This window comes from Budorcas taxicolor, chromosome 21, assembly GCF_023091745.1.
Source record: "Budorcas taxicolor isolate Tak-1 chromosome 21, Takin1.1, whole genome shotgun sequence".
NCBI classification, from domain to species: Eukaryota; Metazoa; Chordata; class Mammalia; order Artiodactyla; family Bovidae; genus Budorcas; species Budorcas taxicolor.
The window spans coordinates 21,264,787-21,283,327 of NC_068930.1; the positions used below are offsets into that span (position 1 = coordinate 21,264,787).

The 18,541-nt window shown below is 44.6% G+C and overlaps 1 protein-coding gene across 1 annotated transcript in view; it reads right to left on the reverse strand.

Moving 5' to 3' along the window:
• The window catches only part of NTRK3 (neurotrophic receptor tyrosine kinase 3), a 414,336-nt gene that overhangs the window by 21,914 nt on the left and 373,881 nt on the right, over positions 1-18,541 (reverse strand). The window contains exon 16 of the mRNA XM_052659381.1: positions 7,928-8,002. Coding sequence (XP_052515341.1) covers positions 7,928-8,002 — 75 coding nt within the window. The remainder of the gene's footprint in view (positions 1-7,927; positions 8,003-18,541) is intronic.

The window sequence follows — 18,541 nt, forward strand, 5'->3', positions numbered from 1 at the left end:
GCCGAGCCAGGAATCACAGTTGAATGGTTTTTTTCAAAGGCATTCCTACTCTGGTGTACACATTCATGTTTCCAAAAGCAAAAGAAAAGGAGGCTTCTTGTTTCTCATCAAACTGGGACAAAAATCTCTTACGGAGGGTCATTCAGGGAGTCCCCAGGAGGTAGAACCAGGCTAAGTCTAGGGTAGGCCAGTCCACAAGCCTAATGCGCGCCTCTGAATTTATTTAAACCTCTGGTCTCCATTATAAAAGAGGCAGAAAGAGATTCTTCCAGTGTTTCAAGGCTGGGGCCGAGGTGGAAGCTCTGTCTCAGCGAACAGGGATACAGAACAAAAACGTATCGGGTGCTTGTACGGCGCCAGGGTCTATGATGAATGAGTTAGAATGCACTGCTTCATCTACTGCTCTGAAAACGCCTTGGCTCTGGACCTTACTGCTACCAAAAGCGTCACACCAAAGCAGGAAGGAAAGGAGAGGGAAGAACAGGCTATGCAACTCATGGGAGTTCAGAAGGCTGAAGACAGAAAGATCCAAGTCTCACACCTAAGTTGTTCTGATTTCAAAACCAATGTTCTTTTGCACCCTGCAAGTTGGAGTTCTTACGCATCTCCATCTTGAAGGAAGAATCACTAGCAAAAAAAAAAAAAAAGAAGAAGTTTTCAGGCCTGTACATTGATGGGCTGCAGGCGGCAGATTTGGGAAAATGTGATAGAAATCCTAGAATTTGATTACTCTGAAAACACCCATAAACGCTAAAGAGGATTTTCACTAAGAAATATCTAAATCTGCAGATGCCATGAAGGAAGACAGGAGCCGACATCAGCCCAGAGAACGTCCATAAAAATGACACAGGAAAACATCATGTGTTCCTCCTCGCAGAGAGAATGGAAAAAGCAGTTGGTCACAGGCTTTGCTTCCTCCGTCTTTGCTTTGCAGCTTTGCCCTGCATGATGCCTGGCCTGACGCCTCTAGAAGTGACGCTGATTATTTCTGCTGGCCTCCCCCTCAGCCCCCCCACCACCGATGAAGACAGGTCTTTGTTAGCGATCAACTAGGTCCTGCGTAATCTGCCCAGCTGCTGCGGCATGTATCATCATCCTTTTCAAAATTCATTAGCCTTGATTGTTTGGAAGTCTATTTCCCATTAATGTCTATTTCTCTAAGATCATCTCAGGCAGAAAAAAAAGGAAGACAGAGAGAGATGGAAGGATGATGGGCGAGGGGGCGGGGGTTGAGTAGAGCTGAGAAGGAAGGAGGGAGAGAGCTAGCAACACATGGCAAGTCTGGTGGGGTCTTAGAATTAAGCCACCCCAGAAATAAGTCCTAAATCTGAGTTTTTGTAATTACTGAGACAATATACTGCCTTTTTGCTTAAGATAGATTAAGTTTTCTCTCACTTGTAGCTGAAAGAATCTTAATCCCACAGTCGAAAATTTGACTCTCAAGTTCATGTCCATTTCTAGGAATAAAATGTCTATTTCCAGACATGAACCTAAAAAGAAAGACTCAGAGAGATCCCAGAGGCCCAGATAGAAATGAACTTGCCTAGCTAGGATGGAATTGCAATACACTTTCTCTCACACATAGTGTGCCCTTTTCTCCTTTCCTGCTCTGCTCGCTGGCACCTGCCTGCCAGGGTCTCACCAGCCACAAAGCATCACAGACACAGTTTACACATGTGTGGCTCCCAGATGGTGCCAGTGCAGGAGATGTAAGAGACGCAAGTTCGATTCCTGGGTCGGGAAGATCCCCTGGAGGAGGGCATGGCAACCCACTCCAATATTCTTGCCTGGAGAATCCTATGGACAGAGAAGCCTGGCGGGCTATAGTCCATTTGGGGTCCTAAAGTGTCGGGCACAACTGAAGCAACTCAGCATGCATACACAGCTCTGAAACCAGCACCTGAACTGAACGCTTTCTTTGCATGACCACATTCACCCCACACCAGTGCATTTGGCTGCAGGTCACATCAGACATCTAGTTTCCATTAGGGTTAGCCACAGGTGCCAGCATGGGAGGAGATGGCAGAGATCAGAGGAACTAGCTAATACTCAAGAGAGGTAGGGACCAGCACAGCAGACCCAGGCAAGAGAGATCGCGGAACTTAATGTTATTTCCGCCAGCATCTCCTGACAGGAGGTGCTGTCACAATCCTCCCAGACATATGGATTTCTCATGAGTCATCCATCCCCAAAGAATTGTGGAAACAAATGGATTGACCAGCTTTGAGGATAGAGTCCCACTGCAAAGGTTAGGGCACCCTTGCTAATGAGCAGCATGATGGCACAGCCATACAATCCCCTTCTTTCCTCTGCCATCTTCCCTCTGGATCCCCCAGAGCACTTTTACATGAAGGTCTGAGCATCATCCCATTCCAGGCAACTCTCTTCATGCTGTTCTGGGGGCTTGCTCTGATCTGAGGTATCTATTTTCAGATCATCAGAGAGCAAAATGCCAAGGGGCCTAGGAGTTCAAAGTTTAATCACCACTGAATGGGCAGAGCTCCTATCTCTGAAGAGACCTCCGGGTGAGAACCCAAGGAACTGGCCCGGGGAGCGCACAGACAATGTCCCTGAACCTGAGGGCGTGAGATGCCATGTGAGTAAGAGGCATCTCCCTCAGGAGTGTGTACGAGGCTCCCTCCCCACAGGCCCGTCTTCACTGTCTTAAATTGTGAGACTTGGAATAGCAACACAAAGGAGGAAAATCATATCCCACAGTCTCAAGGCTATTCGGCTACGTGGCATTTTTCCCCGTCAAGGTCCTAGTGCATCTTAGAATACTCTCCAGCTCATAGGCAACTTCTTGGCAACCTGATTTACTCCACAACCTCCATCCATGGTGGCTGAAAAGCACTAATATACAGAGAGGACGTAGAAAAGCTCATATTGAGTTCTCCTTGTGTGCCTTACGCGTATAAAGAGGCAGGGATGTGTTTTCAGGTGAATTAGAAAAACTGGGTTCATTGGGGTGAGGAAACACACCCTTGGACTCCCTGCATGCTGGTGGAAAGAGTATGCCTAGGGTCTCTAAGCACGTTCCCAGACTGGGGCTCACTTGTGATCGTGTGCCATCATAGACATGAGTTGAAGGCTTAGGCATTGACCTTTGAGCTGCAGCTAAGTCCTTTCCAGAATTAAGACTTATTCTATGTGTGAGGGGCAGGATGAGCCTATGTAATCAGTGAAAGAAGGAATATCTTTGTCCTCTTAAAAGAGAATTTTAGATATTTCTAACCTTTATCCCCATTCCACACTGGTACTCCACAGAGCACATGGCTGCAGAATACAGAAGTCACAGGTGTTGAAATGGGTTAATATTTTAGGAGAGAAGATAGCTGGCATGCTTGCTTCCTTATACCAGGGAGAGGACTCTTAGATAAGTCAGAGAAGCGCCTCCTGTGGGGGAAGATGAATGATGCTTTTCTCCTTAGCTTGTGAGTTTCAAAGTAATGGAGGGAAACTAGATAATGGGTCATAAGCAGTAAAGAACCAGGATTTGATGAAGCCATCATCATCCACTACCTGGAAGACCACAGTGAGGGACATTCAAGGGCCTGGAGGATATTCTTAAGTGATGCTGACATTGTGACAGTAAAGAAAATCCTTGGTAAATGACAGAGTAATAACTTCTCTCTATCCATATGACACATATTGTGAAACTCAAAGAGGCATTGCCTTGACATGGATTGAGACCTCTGGGTATGTTACAGAAGTCCAATGAAATAACTGCATTGCAGGTGGGAAGATCCTCCATTAGCACAAAGGAAAATGGGAAAGGATTATTGGAGATACCAAAATAATTCTTCACTTTGCTACAACAGCTCTCTCTGGTGCACATAGAGGGTAGTTTGCTTGCCACGTCACTTTACCAGCAGCCCAACTTATGCATAAAATAGGATTCTACTTCATTTTTCTTTTCTGAGAAGTATGTAAATGTACATTACAAGTAAGCACAAGATCACAGAGTGATACAGATGTTAAGTAGAACCACAATAAGATGTGGTCCAGAGATTTCATGCTTCTCGCTAACAGCAATCCCAAGACTAGATGAAGTCAGTCTGTGGGCTCTATTCACAAAGGCAGGCAGGAAATTTAGGATTCTCTCCAATCTCAACTCTTCACTCAAGCCCCTATTGAAAAACCTTTGTCTGATCTCAGATCTGCATGCATTCTCCCTATCCTATTATATACATTCTCTCCATTCTTATTATATGCATCCTCCCCACCCCTATTTAACCTGCCCTCCCCATCCCTATGCTACCCATCCTCCCCATATCTATTACACGCACCCTCCCCACCCCTATTACACACATCGTCCCCACCCCTATTACATACGGCCTCCCCATCCCTATTATCTATCCAGAGACCCATGTACCACCCTCCTTCCAACATGCACGAAACCCAGGAATCCAGGATGCACTGAAGTCAAGTTCCACCTCTGCCAAGGATGGATGTCAGACAAGAAGACTTGCTCTCATGCTCCCCAATGGTTCACGCCTATCCCCATTCCCAATGACAACGTAAGGAGAAGCATCAGAATTCACTATACCTTCATGCACAGTCGACAAAGACATGGACAGCCACTCAGCACATCTGCTCTTGATCCAGCCATGCAAATCAGCCCATTCGCAGGACCTTGCCATCACCCAGCAAGTCCTACTTCTTTTTATTTCAACTACTTCCTGCCAGCTGGTGGCTATGGATGGATGCTGAGCCTAATTGATAAAGGCAGGATTTCAGACTTACTTTCACCTGGGTTTAAATCCTTGCTGCACTGTTTTCTAGTTCTGTGTTTAAATATCAATGTTCTAATCCCTAAAGTTCTTTGGAAGGACTGATGCTAAAGCTGAAACTCCAATACTTCGGCCACCTCATGCGAAGAGTTGACTCATTGGAAAAGACTCTGATGCTGGGAGGGATTGGGGGCAGGAGGAGAAGGGGACGACAGAAGATGAGATGGCTGGATGGCATCACCGACTCGATGGACATGAGTTTGAGTGAACTCCGGGAGTTGGTGATGGACAGGGAGGCCTGACGTGCTGCAATTCATGGGGTCGCAAAGAGTCAGACATGACTGAGCGACTGAACTGAACTGAACTGAACTGAACAGAACTGAATCCCTAAAGTAAGACTGTGATAACTTCTTCAAGGAAACAGTATAGATTTTATGTTTAGTTGCCAAGTCATGTCTGACTCTTTGTGACCTCATGGACTGCCTGGCTCCTCTGTCCATGGGATTTTCCAGGCAACAACACTGGAGTGGGTTGCCACTTCCTCCTCTGGGGGATGTTTCCGACCCAGGAATTGAACTTGCATCTCCTGCATTGCAGTCAGATTCTTTACCACTGAGCCACATGGGAAGCATAGATTAAATACATGTATTCAAAGCCTCTAGCCAAGTACCTGGCAGGTGTCGGTGCTCAGTACATGTGAGTTGCCATCCTGTACCACCCCCAAGGCCACCACATGGAAGAAGAAAAGCCTTGAACAATCCTAAATGGCCAACACAAGTCTAAGATTGAAGGACTTTCTACAAAGATGCTTCCCAGGTGGTTAAAGCCACAGCCTTATATACTTTCTGATGATGGTTGAAGATGAAGCCTATTAAACAGACCACGTGTGCTTCCAATACCATCACCACCCCTGATTCTGCCTCCTCCATTTTTATGGGTCATTCTGAAGTATTTTCTTGCTGTGGATTCAAAATGTCCAGATCTCACTTGTTTCAGAAAAATTTTAGCCAAGCCATTAAAGCCCTCCTTGGCTAAATTAAATAACCTAAATAAACTAAAATGCACTAAGATCTTTAGGGAATTCAATAGCTTTGACCTCCCTATCTAAAATTGTGCACACACACACACACACACACACATACACACACACACACACCATCCCCACCACCATCTCCATTACCACCACCAAGCATTTATTGTTCTCTTCTCTGTTTTATTTTTCTTCTAGGGATCTATTATTCTCAAACTTCAATATATTAATATTTTACTTTATCTTAATTTTCTGTCTCACTTATTAAGGTCAGAGATTTTTGTCTGTTTTATTCACAGTTGTATCCCTAGCCCCCAGAACAGTTCACAATATATGAATAGAGTTGCCCTATGTCCCAATTTCTCAGGCAAGATCCCAATTTATGCCTCTGATATCTGCTTTATTATTAGTAGCTTCTCTTTTCAGTCTCTGAGATGTCCTCGTTTAGACCATCAAATACACATAGGTTGATTAATAATAAATATTTGTTGAACTTAATTAACAAATTTGACCAGTATGATACTTTAATTAAACCCATCAACTCTTGACACCAAGAGTTTTGCTCTGATGTGAATGAAATGCATATGATTTTTTGTAAAAGCATGAGGAAAAAAAGTGACTAATCTCTTATAATTATCCTTCTTTCAACATTCCAATAAGACTGGCAAACATGTTCTGATAAACTCAAGCCCTACACAACTATTCTTAAAGTTAATGCCTTTATTAGTAACAGTGCCAAGAAGAAATACCTATAAAAATGAGATCCTGAGAGAGCCTGGGAGGCTATGCTTAATTTACCTCCCTAACCAAGTCACGAGAGAAATGAATGGACCTGTGAAAGCATCCCCGTGCACCTGCCCATAAGGCTGACATCAGGATAATGTCACATAATAGAAAGCAGAGGCTGCTCACTTCAAACTGAACTGCAACCCACCCAGTCAGTACTTGGAAGCAGCATTTCGAGATGGCAAAAAGGACTTCTCTCTTCCTAATCTGGGTGGGATTTGTAAGGTCCAGTGGTGGCCGTTCGGTCTCTCAGTTGTATCTGAATTAGCGACCCCAGGGACTGCAGCACGCAGGCTTTCCTGTCCTTCACTATCTCCTGGAGTTTGCTCAAACTCATGTTTTTAAGGTTGGGTGGGTAAATTCTGTGGGTCTATTTTTACAAGTGGACCATTCCCCCAAACAAAAGGAAACAGCCCTTGGGCAAAAAGTGGAAGGAAGCCATCTACTTCTGTCTGACGATCCAGGCAAGACAGACACAACTTTGACCAATGCTGCAGTACGTCCATCTCTACTTCAGAAATTATGGTAGAAATGAAAATGGGGATGGGGAAAGACTTTCCTTCCAGTTCTCAGGCATATGACTTGTCATGGAGCTCTGTAATAACTATCCTAAACATCACATTTCTTCGACTAAGCTTCATCTGAAGTCAATGGGGATAGTAAAAGTGAAAGTGTTAGTTGCTCAGTCATGAATGACTCTTTGCGATCCCATGGACTGTAGCCCACCAGACTCCTCTGTCTATGGAATTCTCCAGGCAAGAATACCAGAGTCAGTAGCCATTCCTTTCTCCAAGGAGTCTTCCTGACCCAGGGATCAAACCCGGGTCTCCCACACTGCAGGCAAGTTCTTTATCATCTGAGTAACCAGGGAAGCCTTAAGTCAACTGGGAGACCTCCAGTTTTTTAGTCACTTGAGCCTATCTGGTACCCTTAGTTCCTTCAAGTGTGTCTCTTATGGAACATAGGCACCCAATGTGTTTTCAAAACTCAAGGTCACACTTGCTGAAATGCAAGAAAGCAGCCAATCCACTGTCCATGCAGAGCCTCCAGCCTCTACCACACGCGCAGGGCGGGACAGAACCCCTGGCAGCCACTCGATCTCCAGGGGCTTTCCCAAATGTGCACCTCGTTTCAGCAGATCATGGCCCCCCTACCCCCCTCCATGCTTTCTGCCCATGAGACATCCGAAGCACATCAACATCATAGCTTTGGCAGGAGACTTCCATGAATAGTCAATGGTGTCCCTGGAACGGGAAGCAGGGGAAGAGAGGTGGAGAGCAGCCATAGCCCATGGAAGTTCCTCTCCAAAGTCTGCAAGCTGTCAGTGTGTGTGTGGACTGCCCAGCCCCCTGACCCCAGAAATGAAATCCAGACTCACTGTGGAAGCTGCCGATGCTTCTAGCCTCTGCCGCTGCCATGACACGCTGGGCAGGCCCTTCTGGCATGGCCCTTCCTGACAGTGAATTGGGGAGACAGGAGGGCGGGGAAAGAGAGAAGAAAGGGATGAAGGTACAGGAAGAAAGCATGAAGGGATGAAAGCAGGGAGGAGAAGGGAGGTGAGTGTATCTTTAAATGGACGGAGTGACTCTCTCAGCCATGGCTTCCAAACGCCACTCCCATGTTACCGGAGAGAAAGGCTAACTGCATCAGCTCATCCCAACTGCCTTTGCTCAGGGGTCCACGGCTAGGCAGACACCCCATCACACCACTCCTAGGACATGGCACCCAGCTTCTTCCTTTGTGAGCCACCAAGATCTAGCTGGTTTCCCACCAACAGTTCTACTTTGGACTGGATGAGCCTCCCAGTTCACTGAGGCTCTGAAAGGAAATAGATCTTATCCTAGAATTTTTCTCCCTTTAGGTCAAGAAATGGCACCTTCTCCAAAGCTTCTGAGAAATATTTGTCTTCAGCAGAAAAATCAATAAACTCATCTCTGCTTTTAGGGGTTTCTCTCCCGGATGCCTTCTCTGTTTTCCAATTTGGAAAGCAGATGAGCTAGCAGAACGTCATCTATGTAGAGTCTCAACTCTCCTTCTCTTTGCTGTCAACAAAACCACCATTTATCTTCCCTATTAACACTTGGGAAAAACCCATTTCTCCAAAAAAGCCTCTTGAGAAGTCAGAGGAGGGGGTGAGGGTCAGGCTGCCTTAGAGAAGTGATGTATGGCGACTTAGCAATGGCATTTCTCAAGCACCTCCGAAATCAAGATCTGTGGACAGAACACACAACACAGTCCCTGCCCTCAGTCAAACCAGAGGCAGAGAAGCACAGGAATGACCCAAAGAAGACGCACATTCATGAAGCAACACATCTGTGTGTGCAAACCAATGGGGCCATGCCAAGGAGACCATCCCGTGAAGGCAATGAGATGGGCACTGCTGGGGTTTGATGGCAGCGAGGAACAGACAGAGAGAAAAAACAAAGGGGGAGATGAGTAAAAGAGCCCATGGGAAGTTGGGAAGGGAAGATCTAACAGGCTGAATTCTGTCCTCCAATAAAACTCTTACGTCCCAATCCCCAATCCCCCAGAATGTGACTAGATGTGGAGACAGGGTCTTTAAAGAGGTGACTAAGATTAAATGAAGCCGTTCGGGTGGACTCTGATCCAATATACTTGGGTCCTTAGAGGAAGAGAATATTTGCACACAGACATGTACAGAGGGAAGACAATGGGAAGGTACAGGGAGACGGGCACCTACAAGTCAAGGAGAGAGGTCCAGGAGAAACCAGCGCTATGATACCTTGACCTTGGACTTCTGTGGAACTCTGTCATGGCAGCCTTGCAAACTGATGCAGAAGTCCTCATGCAACGATAGGGACTTAGCAAATGTCACTGTGGAATGGGGGGGGGGGGGTGGGCAGGCTGGCTGGGTGTCCCACTGAGGGAGCTTCTGGTGGGAGGGGACTGGAAGGAGTCTGACAGAGTGCAGAGTGAGACATGTACACTTTTGAGACATGAGTATCTCCCCGAGGCTTTCAATAATCAGGCAGAATGATGAAAAGTTTGAGAAGTAAGGGTTGGTGGGCTCTAAGATTGAAGGTGCACACACTGATCCAAGTGTTGGTCTGATGAGGGTGTGAATGAGGATTGTTCTTGCCAACATTCAAAGAACAGTGATCCTGGGTGCTATGAAGACAGAAGGATTTGGTGAAGACTTAGGTACCGGTGATGAAGAGACAATTTAAAAAAATGACTCCCCTTATGGGAACCTCTCAAAAGAGTTTTTGCTCATGCCAACAGACTGCTGAGGAAGCAGGAGGTCACCAAAGTGAGTTTTCTCTCCAGCAAGGTTCAACCCCCCACGAACTCTCCAGAGAAGATTTACAGACTAAGCAAAGAGAAAGGAGGTAGAAGCTAAAAATGTAAATTCAAGGACTTCCCTGGTGGCCCAGTGCCTGAGACTCCCTGCTTCCACTGCAGGGGGTGAAAGTTCAATCCTAGGTTGGGGAACTAGACTCATGCCACGTCATGCAGCCAAAAAGTAAAATCAAATAAAAGTGCAAATTCAAACAGCTTTTGCATAAGGCAAGAAGAGTTTATAACCATGGAAGTGCATGAAGATTCCAAAGTAGATGTCTAAGACGGTGGCACCAGAACTTCCAATAAGGAGAGAAACCAATGGAAGAGCAAAGAATGGCCAGAAAATGTGAGTAGAGGGACTTCCCTGCTAGTCCAGTGGTTAAGACTTTGGCTTCCAAAGCAGAGGGTGTGGGTTTGATCCCTGGTAGAGGAGCTAAGATCCTGCATGTATGGAAGCCAAAAAAAAAAACAAAAACCATAAAACAGAAGCAATATTGTAACAAATTCAATAAAGACTTTAAAAATCGTCCACATCAAAAAAGAGAGAAAGGGAAGTAGACTGTGGATTGAGGCATCAGTAAGGCATTGAACAAGGATGGTAAGCAGTGGGGGACGGGAGATGTGGGACAAGGAATGGTGTAGTTACTGATAATATCATTCAACAGTTAGTTCAAAAAAGGATTTGACTTTTTCAAGCAAAGACATTTGAATTTGGATATGGTGAGATAATTAGTGACCCCCAAAATGCAGAGTCAAGGAAGGGGTAAGATCAGAAGCTTAAAAATAAAGACAGAAGGGACTTTCCTGGTGGTCCAGTGGTTAAGAGTCTGCCTGGCAATGCAGGAGACTCAGGTTCTATCCCTGGTCGGGGAGCTAGGATCCTACATGCCGTGAGGCAACTAACCCCACCACAACTACTGAGCCCTCACACTCTAGAGCCCACATACCGCAACCAGAGAACCACTGTGCTGCAAGGAAAGATTCTGCATGACACAACGAAGGCCCCGAGTGCCACAACGAAGACCCAGCACAGCCAAATTAATAAGTAGTGTTACAAATTTAAGGCAGAAGACAAACATGACTATTTTAGTAGTTGAGGAGACAAATGAAATTTGCGGGTGGCAGAAAGTTCAAATGAAGAGTTTTCTTTCAGGTAGAAGAGAGCATGGATTTTAGAATAGGAAAAAGGGAGAAAGACTTCAAGACTGAGCAAGACAAAGAGTCACAGCAAGAGGTGGGCTAGAGATCGGGCAGGTGACAGATGGTGAGGTGTGAGGCAAGTGAGAAGCAATGCAGACGTGTGACTCTGTTGATAGGGAGAGGGTGAATCTGGCCTAATGTTTCATAGCATCACAAAAATACATACTTGACACGGTTCCATGCAGGAGTGTAATCATAATTTCTTAAATTACTCTGCCACTTTGCACCTGTCTAAGCACTTTTCATCACTAAGTTGACTCTTAGGATCTGAGAATCGGAAAAGAGCAAAACTTTGAGGTCATCTGGTATGTGTCTCTATAGCATCCCTAAAAGGTGGTTATTTGGATTTTCTGGAAAATCACCGGGGGTGGAGAATACAGTCTTACAGGGTGGTCCATTATTTCCACATAGGAAGGGACACTGTCTGTGACACTGAGCTCCAGCACCCAAGAGTCTGCTAATCCTGACCCCTGTGGGTAAAGGACTGTGTGGCAGAGCCTATTCACCAAGTCAGACCAACGGAGGATAGTCCCCGAGGACTTTGAATGTGATGAAACCTGGTTTTGTGATTTGATTGTCCCAAACTGCAGTGCCCTGGAGCACCATCCCAGATCAGCCACTCACCAAGAGATACACTTGTCTCCTTGTTTATTTCACTTAACAGACATTTATGGAATGCTTACCCTATACCAGGTATGGTGTTAAGCAAAGGATATGTGACTGGTGGAATAAGGCATGGATACTGCCCTTTCATACATCCCAAGGGGGACTTCCCTGGTAGTCCAGAGGTCGGGAGTCAGCCTGCCAATGCAGGGGACACAGGTTCGATACCTGGTCCAGGAACAAGGATCCCACGTGCTGCAGGGTAACTAAGCTCCTGTGCCACAACTACTCAGCCTGTGCTCTAGAGCCAGACAGCTGCGCCTACTGAAGCTCGAGCACCCTGGAGCCCGCGCTCTGCAACAGGAGAAGCCACTGCCGTGAGAAGCCTGCACAACTCAACTAGAGAGAAGCCTTGCCCGCCTCTGCTAGAGAAAAGCCCGCGTGCAGCGACAGAGCCCCAACACTGCCAAAGATAAACTAAAAAACAAAAAGGAAAGAAATCTCAAGCTACTAAAAACAAATGCATGTCAACAGATGCTTTGAGAATACATTTTCACAATAAATGTATACAAAGTCACTTCCTGCAACACATTTAGAGGTACTAGGCCAGCATTCCTCATTTCCAATCACCATCTCTTCTGTTCCTGGCATCCTTTTCTTACTCTTCAGCTTCACTGAATCTGTTATAATCTGGGGACTACACGTGGCTAGAAACACCTTGCTACTGCTTGCTTTATTACCTGCCTGGAGACCCCAAACTCCCTGAATGAGGGTATCTTCATTTGCTGGATGGGCCAGCCCTGAGTCACCCCAACTGTTTACTTTCTTTTCATCTTTGTCACAAAGCCCTCCTAAAAAAAAAAAAAAAATCATGACCCTAGCTTCTTGCAGGTTCACACTTCTAACTTTAAACCGTACCTAAACTGACGGGTACTGTACTCTACTGGCAGATCATTTCAAATGTCTATTCACAAATGGCCTCACATTCTTGATTCTATTTTTTAAAGGGATATAGCTATTTTTAAAAAGATTTTTTGATGTGGACCATTTTAAGGTTGTTATTGAATTTGTTCCAATATTTCTTCTGTCTTATGTTTTGGTTTTTTGGCTGCAAAGCATGTGAGATCTTGGGCTTCCCTGGTGGGTCAGTGGTAAAGAATCCTCCTGCAGTTCAGGAGATATGGGTTCGATCCCTGGGTTGGGACGATCCCCTGGAGAAGGAAATGGCAACCCACTCCAGTATCCTTGCCTGGGAAATCCCATGGACAGACGAGCATGGTGGGTTATAGTCCATGGGGCCATGGGGCGGCAAAGGAGTCTGACACAACTTAGCGACTAAACAACAACCTCAACTTGTGGGATCTTAGATCCCCAACCAGGGATCAAACCCACACCTCCTGCACTGGAAGGCAAAGTCTTAACCACTGGACCACCAAGGAAGTCCCGTGACTCACATTCTTTATAAAGCTTTACTTAGGGATCGGAGCACAGAACCCAGCTCTGCCCTATCCTGCTTTCTGTGCACTCTGAGCAACACCAACTAATCTCTCTGATTCTCTGTTTAAAGATCTGTAAGTGGGAATAATAATACTAGCCTGGTCAACCTCAAAGTCCTTTGATGATGCTCAAAGAGAAGCACGGTGAGATGGGAGAAAAGTTTTCTTGTTTTAACTCTATCTTCAAACTGATGCATGAACTTGAGAAACACTGGCTCTTTCTCTGGACTTCAGTGTCTCCATCTGTCAAATAAGTGGGTTTTATAATATGACCTCCAGTGGACATCTAGCCAGAATTTCAAGAGTTTGCCAGTATAGATCGCTTACCCACATTTCATGGTATTTATCAAGGACGCTCACAAAATACTTAGGAGGTTAATAGGTGTAGGAGAAGAGCCTGACTGGGTGAGGGTTCTAACCATAGAAAGACTACACTTAAAGAATGTTGAAAATTGGATCAACATGGGTTTGAGGGCAGGACTCTAACAGCAAATCCAAGTCTTGAATGATTCAACTCTCTAAGAAATTAAAAATATGTTTCAAGTCATTACTAGTGTGTTGATGGATGATGAACTGGAAGAGAGAGTTGTATCTAGGCCAGATAAAGCTTTGGCAGAGTGGAACAGGGAACAGATCTATGAAGAACTAGGCATTTTTTTCTGTACATAAGATTATAAATGGAGAAGGAAATGGCAACCCACTCCAATATCTTGCCTGAAGAATCCCATGGACAGAGGAGTCTTGCAGGCCATGGTCCATAGGGTTGCAGAGAGTCAGACATGACTGAAGTGACTAAGCAAGCAAGATTCTAAAACAATAGAAACAACTAAATGCTTAAGTAAAGTGTGTGAAAAAGGCTAGTGGAAGGTAATTTAGAATACTGGGTTACTAGTTCCATTGATGTGAACTTGGGCAAATAAACCTGTTAGCCCCAGTAATGAAGGCCCACCTGGCAAACCCCTTCCTTTGTACATGATCTTTAAGAGCAGTGCACTCAATAAACTCACATCTCTGCCTGATTATACTACTTCCAATTGTGAGAAGCTAAGGTTAGCTTTTAACATGACTAAAAGGGTCCAGTAGAATCTTTGAATTGAGAGCATAAATTGGGATGGAATAGTTCAGGACTGCAACTCTACAACCCAAGTACCAGCATCCCCTCTCCTATGCTCATGGTAGACATCACCCGCTGACCCCACATGCTTTTTCACTGATTGTAGATACAGTCACCAAGCTCTTCTCATCACTCTACTGCGAGCAACCACTACCAGTCATCAGAACTGCTACCTGAGACCTACTTTCCACCTCTGGGGCATAGATTACTTGGTACCAAGGCAATTAGATTTAAAAGCAACAAAACGAGTCATTTTTTAGGGATAAAGGACATTCAGTGACATGGAAAGCATGAGTATTTTAAACATAAAGTGACCCCTCCCAAGTATTTGGAAATAAAGACAAGGCAATCAATCTCCTTAAGATCAGCATAAAATGGATGAAAACATGGATTTACATCCAAGTCTGTCAAAAGAGCCTGAGTGCCTTCCAGGCCATCATGGCTCGTTTGTAAACTGATGGATGCAGATAATACAAGAATATGATCATAGAGACCCACAAAGGTCATGGAATTAGATGGTGGCGATGTTCATCCTCTCCTGGCTTCCATCAGGGGAGAGAGGATTTAGGCAGAAGACTGGGAAGGCAAGAATCCCTTGCTCTCAGATCAGTGGAGACATATCAGTATTTTTTGGCTGGATGACATCGACCATTTGATTCATCTGATGTCCTTGCTCTGATTTCTTCCTCCTTAAGCAACCTTCTCAGTGTGGTCAGGCTTCCCATACAGGCTGGCTTACTGGGAGTGATGTTTTGATCACAGAGCCTTTTAATAATCCAGTCCCCTGTGAGCATTAATAAGTTGTCCTCCTGGTGCTAACTCCAGTCTCGTGGGTGTTTTAATTATTGTGAGACATTCTCTCAGGCCTTCTCACTGAGAAGCAGATTGTTTGGGCCTTTGGTAGGGAATCAGATCCTGCTGACTTTTTGTTAGGTGATGTTATTGCATCTTTCAGACTCTGTTGTTGTTGCTGTTGTTGTTCAGTCGCTGTTGCAATCAACTCTTTGTGACCCCAAGAACTGCAGCACGCCAGGCTTCCCTGTCCTTCACCATCTCCCAGAGTTTGCTCAGATTCATGTCCATTGAGTCGGTGATGCCATCCAACCAGCTCATCCTGTCATCCTCTTCTCCTCTTGCCTTCAATCTTTCCCAGCATCAGGGTCTTTTCCAATGAGTCAGCTCTTCACATCAGGTGGCCAAAGAATTAGAGTTTCAGCTCCAACACCAGGCTTTCCAATGTATATTCAGGGTTGATTTCCTTTAGGATTGACTGTTTTGATCTCCCTGGCAAGTGGTTACACTTGAAAGTACTTTGGATGTTATTCCTTACCCATTATAAACACTTGACATATGGCTACATATTTTTTAATTAAGCACTTTTATTAAGTATTTTTATGTGCAACATCGCTGTGATAAAAACGGAGTGGGTTCCTTTGCCTTCAAGGGAATTTCTGCTGCAGAGAGCTACAGGATATGCATGTACCTGAAAGACTCAAGGACATGACTAAATAAACACAAAGGTCAAGAAGTTGGGGGTTGACCCACTGAGTAAGGAAATGACCAACTTCAAGGACAAACCAGGCTGCAACTCAAAGGTCCATCCTGGCTATAGAGGTTAGAGAGCATGACTCAGTGGAAGAGAGGTTGTCACGGTGTTTGGCAAAGAGAAAGAGATGGCATATTGATGATCACTGCCAATCAAGTTTGGGATGTTGAACTTTTTTCCAGAGTGCCTGTAATTATCTACTAAGCAGGGTATATTGTGGTAATGGTGGTAATAGTGGTGGTGGTCACGGTGGTAATAAAACCAGTAGCACCCAAGTCAATGATTTTACAAAGCTCTTGAATATCCATTATCCCATGTTATGCATAGGAATGAATGCTCAGGTTATCAAGTTGCATTTGTAAGAGAGAAAAAGGTGGGAGGACTGGGCTTAAACCAGCTTGTTTCTATCCACAATGTTTAGTGACCCTAACGTCTTCCTCTGGGGTGACTAGGGGCATCGCACACTTAGGAGGCCTGGAGAATGGGCTGTAATTCTGCAGGCCTTTGCTGACCACAAAATTCATAGTTATAGTTATTAAAAGTTAGTTCCTTATTGGAGCTACCAGATGCAAAATGAGAAAGCCCTTCCTGTGACCACCCAAATGTGCTTTCTTTTTCTTCCTGGACACCCAACCGACCAGTTCCAATTGTTTAAATCAGTCCCGGAAGATTGAGTGGTTTTTTTTTTTTTTTTAATCTCTCCAGGTTCTTTTAAGTAGGCTTTTCTCCCCTTCAATGTTAGTATCCAGCACCAAAGACCATAATAGGAAATACTAGGCTAGTACCTTTAAATAATTTGCAGTTTCTTATATATAGATCATCCTCGACCTACAATAGTTTGACTTTACCAGAGTATGAAAACGATATGCATTCAGTAGAAACCATACATTTAATTTTGAATTTTGATCTTTTCCTGGGCTAGCGATATGCAGAAGGAACTCTCTCATGATACTGGGTAGTGGCAATGAGTCCCAGCTTCCGGTCAGCTGTGATGTCATAACTCACACATTTATAGGCATTCTATACCAACACAACCCTTCTGTTTTTCACTTTCAGTAAAGTAATCAATAAATTACATGAGACATTCAACACTTTTTTTATAAATACACTTGGTGTTAGATGATTTTGTCCACTGAAGGCTAATGTAAATGTTTGAGCCCATTTGAAGTAGGCTAGGCTAAGCCATGATGTTCAGCAGCTTAGGTGTATTAACTGCATCTTTGACTTCTGATATTTTCAATTTACAGTGAGTAAGCATATTCAAAAGCAGAGATATTACTTTGCCAAAAAAGGTCTGTCGAGTCAAGGCTATGGTTTTTCCAGTAGTCATGTATGGATGTGAGAGTTGGACTGTGAAGAAAGCTGAGCACCGAAGAATTGATGCTTTTGAACTGTGGTGTTGCAGAAGACTCTTGAGAGTCCCTTGGACTGCAAGGAGATCCAACCAGTCCATTCTAAAGGATATCAGTCCTGGGTGTTCTTTGGAAGGAATGATGCTAAAGCTGAAACTCCAGTACTTTGGCCACCTCATGCGAAGAGTTGACTCATTGGAAAAGACTCTGATGCTGGGAGGGATTGGGGGCAGGAGGAGAAGGGGACGACAGAGGATGAGATGGACAGATGGCATCAGCAACTCAATGGACTTGAGTTTGAGTGAACTCCAGGAGTTGGTGATGGACAGGGAGGCCTGGCATGCTGCAATTCATGGGGTTGCAAAGAGTCAGACACGACTGAGCGACTGAACTGAACTGAACTGAAGAAGTAAGCCCATTGTCCGTGGTGGCTCAGACAGTAAAGCATCCACCTGTGATGCCGGAGACCTGGGTTTGATCTCTGGGTCGGGAAGATACCCTGGAGAAGGGAATGGCAATCTACTCCAGTATTCTTGCCTGGAGAATTCCATGGACAGAGAACCCTGGTGGTCTACAGTCCATAGGGTTGAAAAGAGTCAGACACAACTGAGCAACTAACACACACACACAAGCCCACTGTAAGTCAAGGAAGATCTGTATATAATTTCCACCTTGTTCATTTACGTAGCATAATAACTATCATCTACTGAGTGCCTAATAGGTGCCAGGCAATTTGCATACGTGATCTTACTTAATCCACACAAAAGAAACTGTTTTCATTTTTTTCAGATGAGGATCTAAGGCTTAGAAAATTGAATAAAATTTCCTAAGTTCTGGAGTTCATAAGCAGAAACTCAAGATTCAGAGGAAGATCTTCTCTTCAATGTTAGCACCCAGCACTACATAATGGAAATACTCTGGCTTGCAACTTTAAATTATAAGTGGGTACTTGGCCCACTTTCTCTTGGGCCACGTTCTCCCCATCCCACCTCAGCTTTGCCCTGTAGGATTAGCTAAACCTGAAAAGTCAACAACCAGGAGTAAAAACTGTGTTTAAAATTCTGAATTTCAAATGTAATGTTGACCCAGTCTTCTGCCTCCTCCTCCTCCTCCTCCTCCTCCTCCTGTTTAGACTCAGATCATAAAGTCTTGGGCTTTGAGGATTAGGAGAGAAATACAATTCCCCACCAGGAGGAAGTCAAGGGAATATACTGTTCTCTTTACATGCAAATATCTTAATTACAGCTGGTAAAGAAGATATTTGTATGGAAATTTATGTATCTTTATATGTTATATATTCAGTTTGCCATTAAAAAAAAACCAACCCTTTATACTTAGGGAACCTAGACAGAGTCTATTATAATGCTCTCCACTGTCA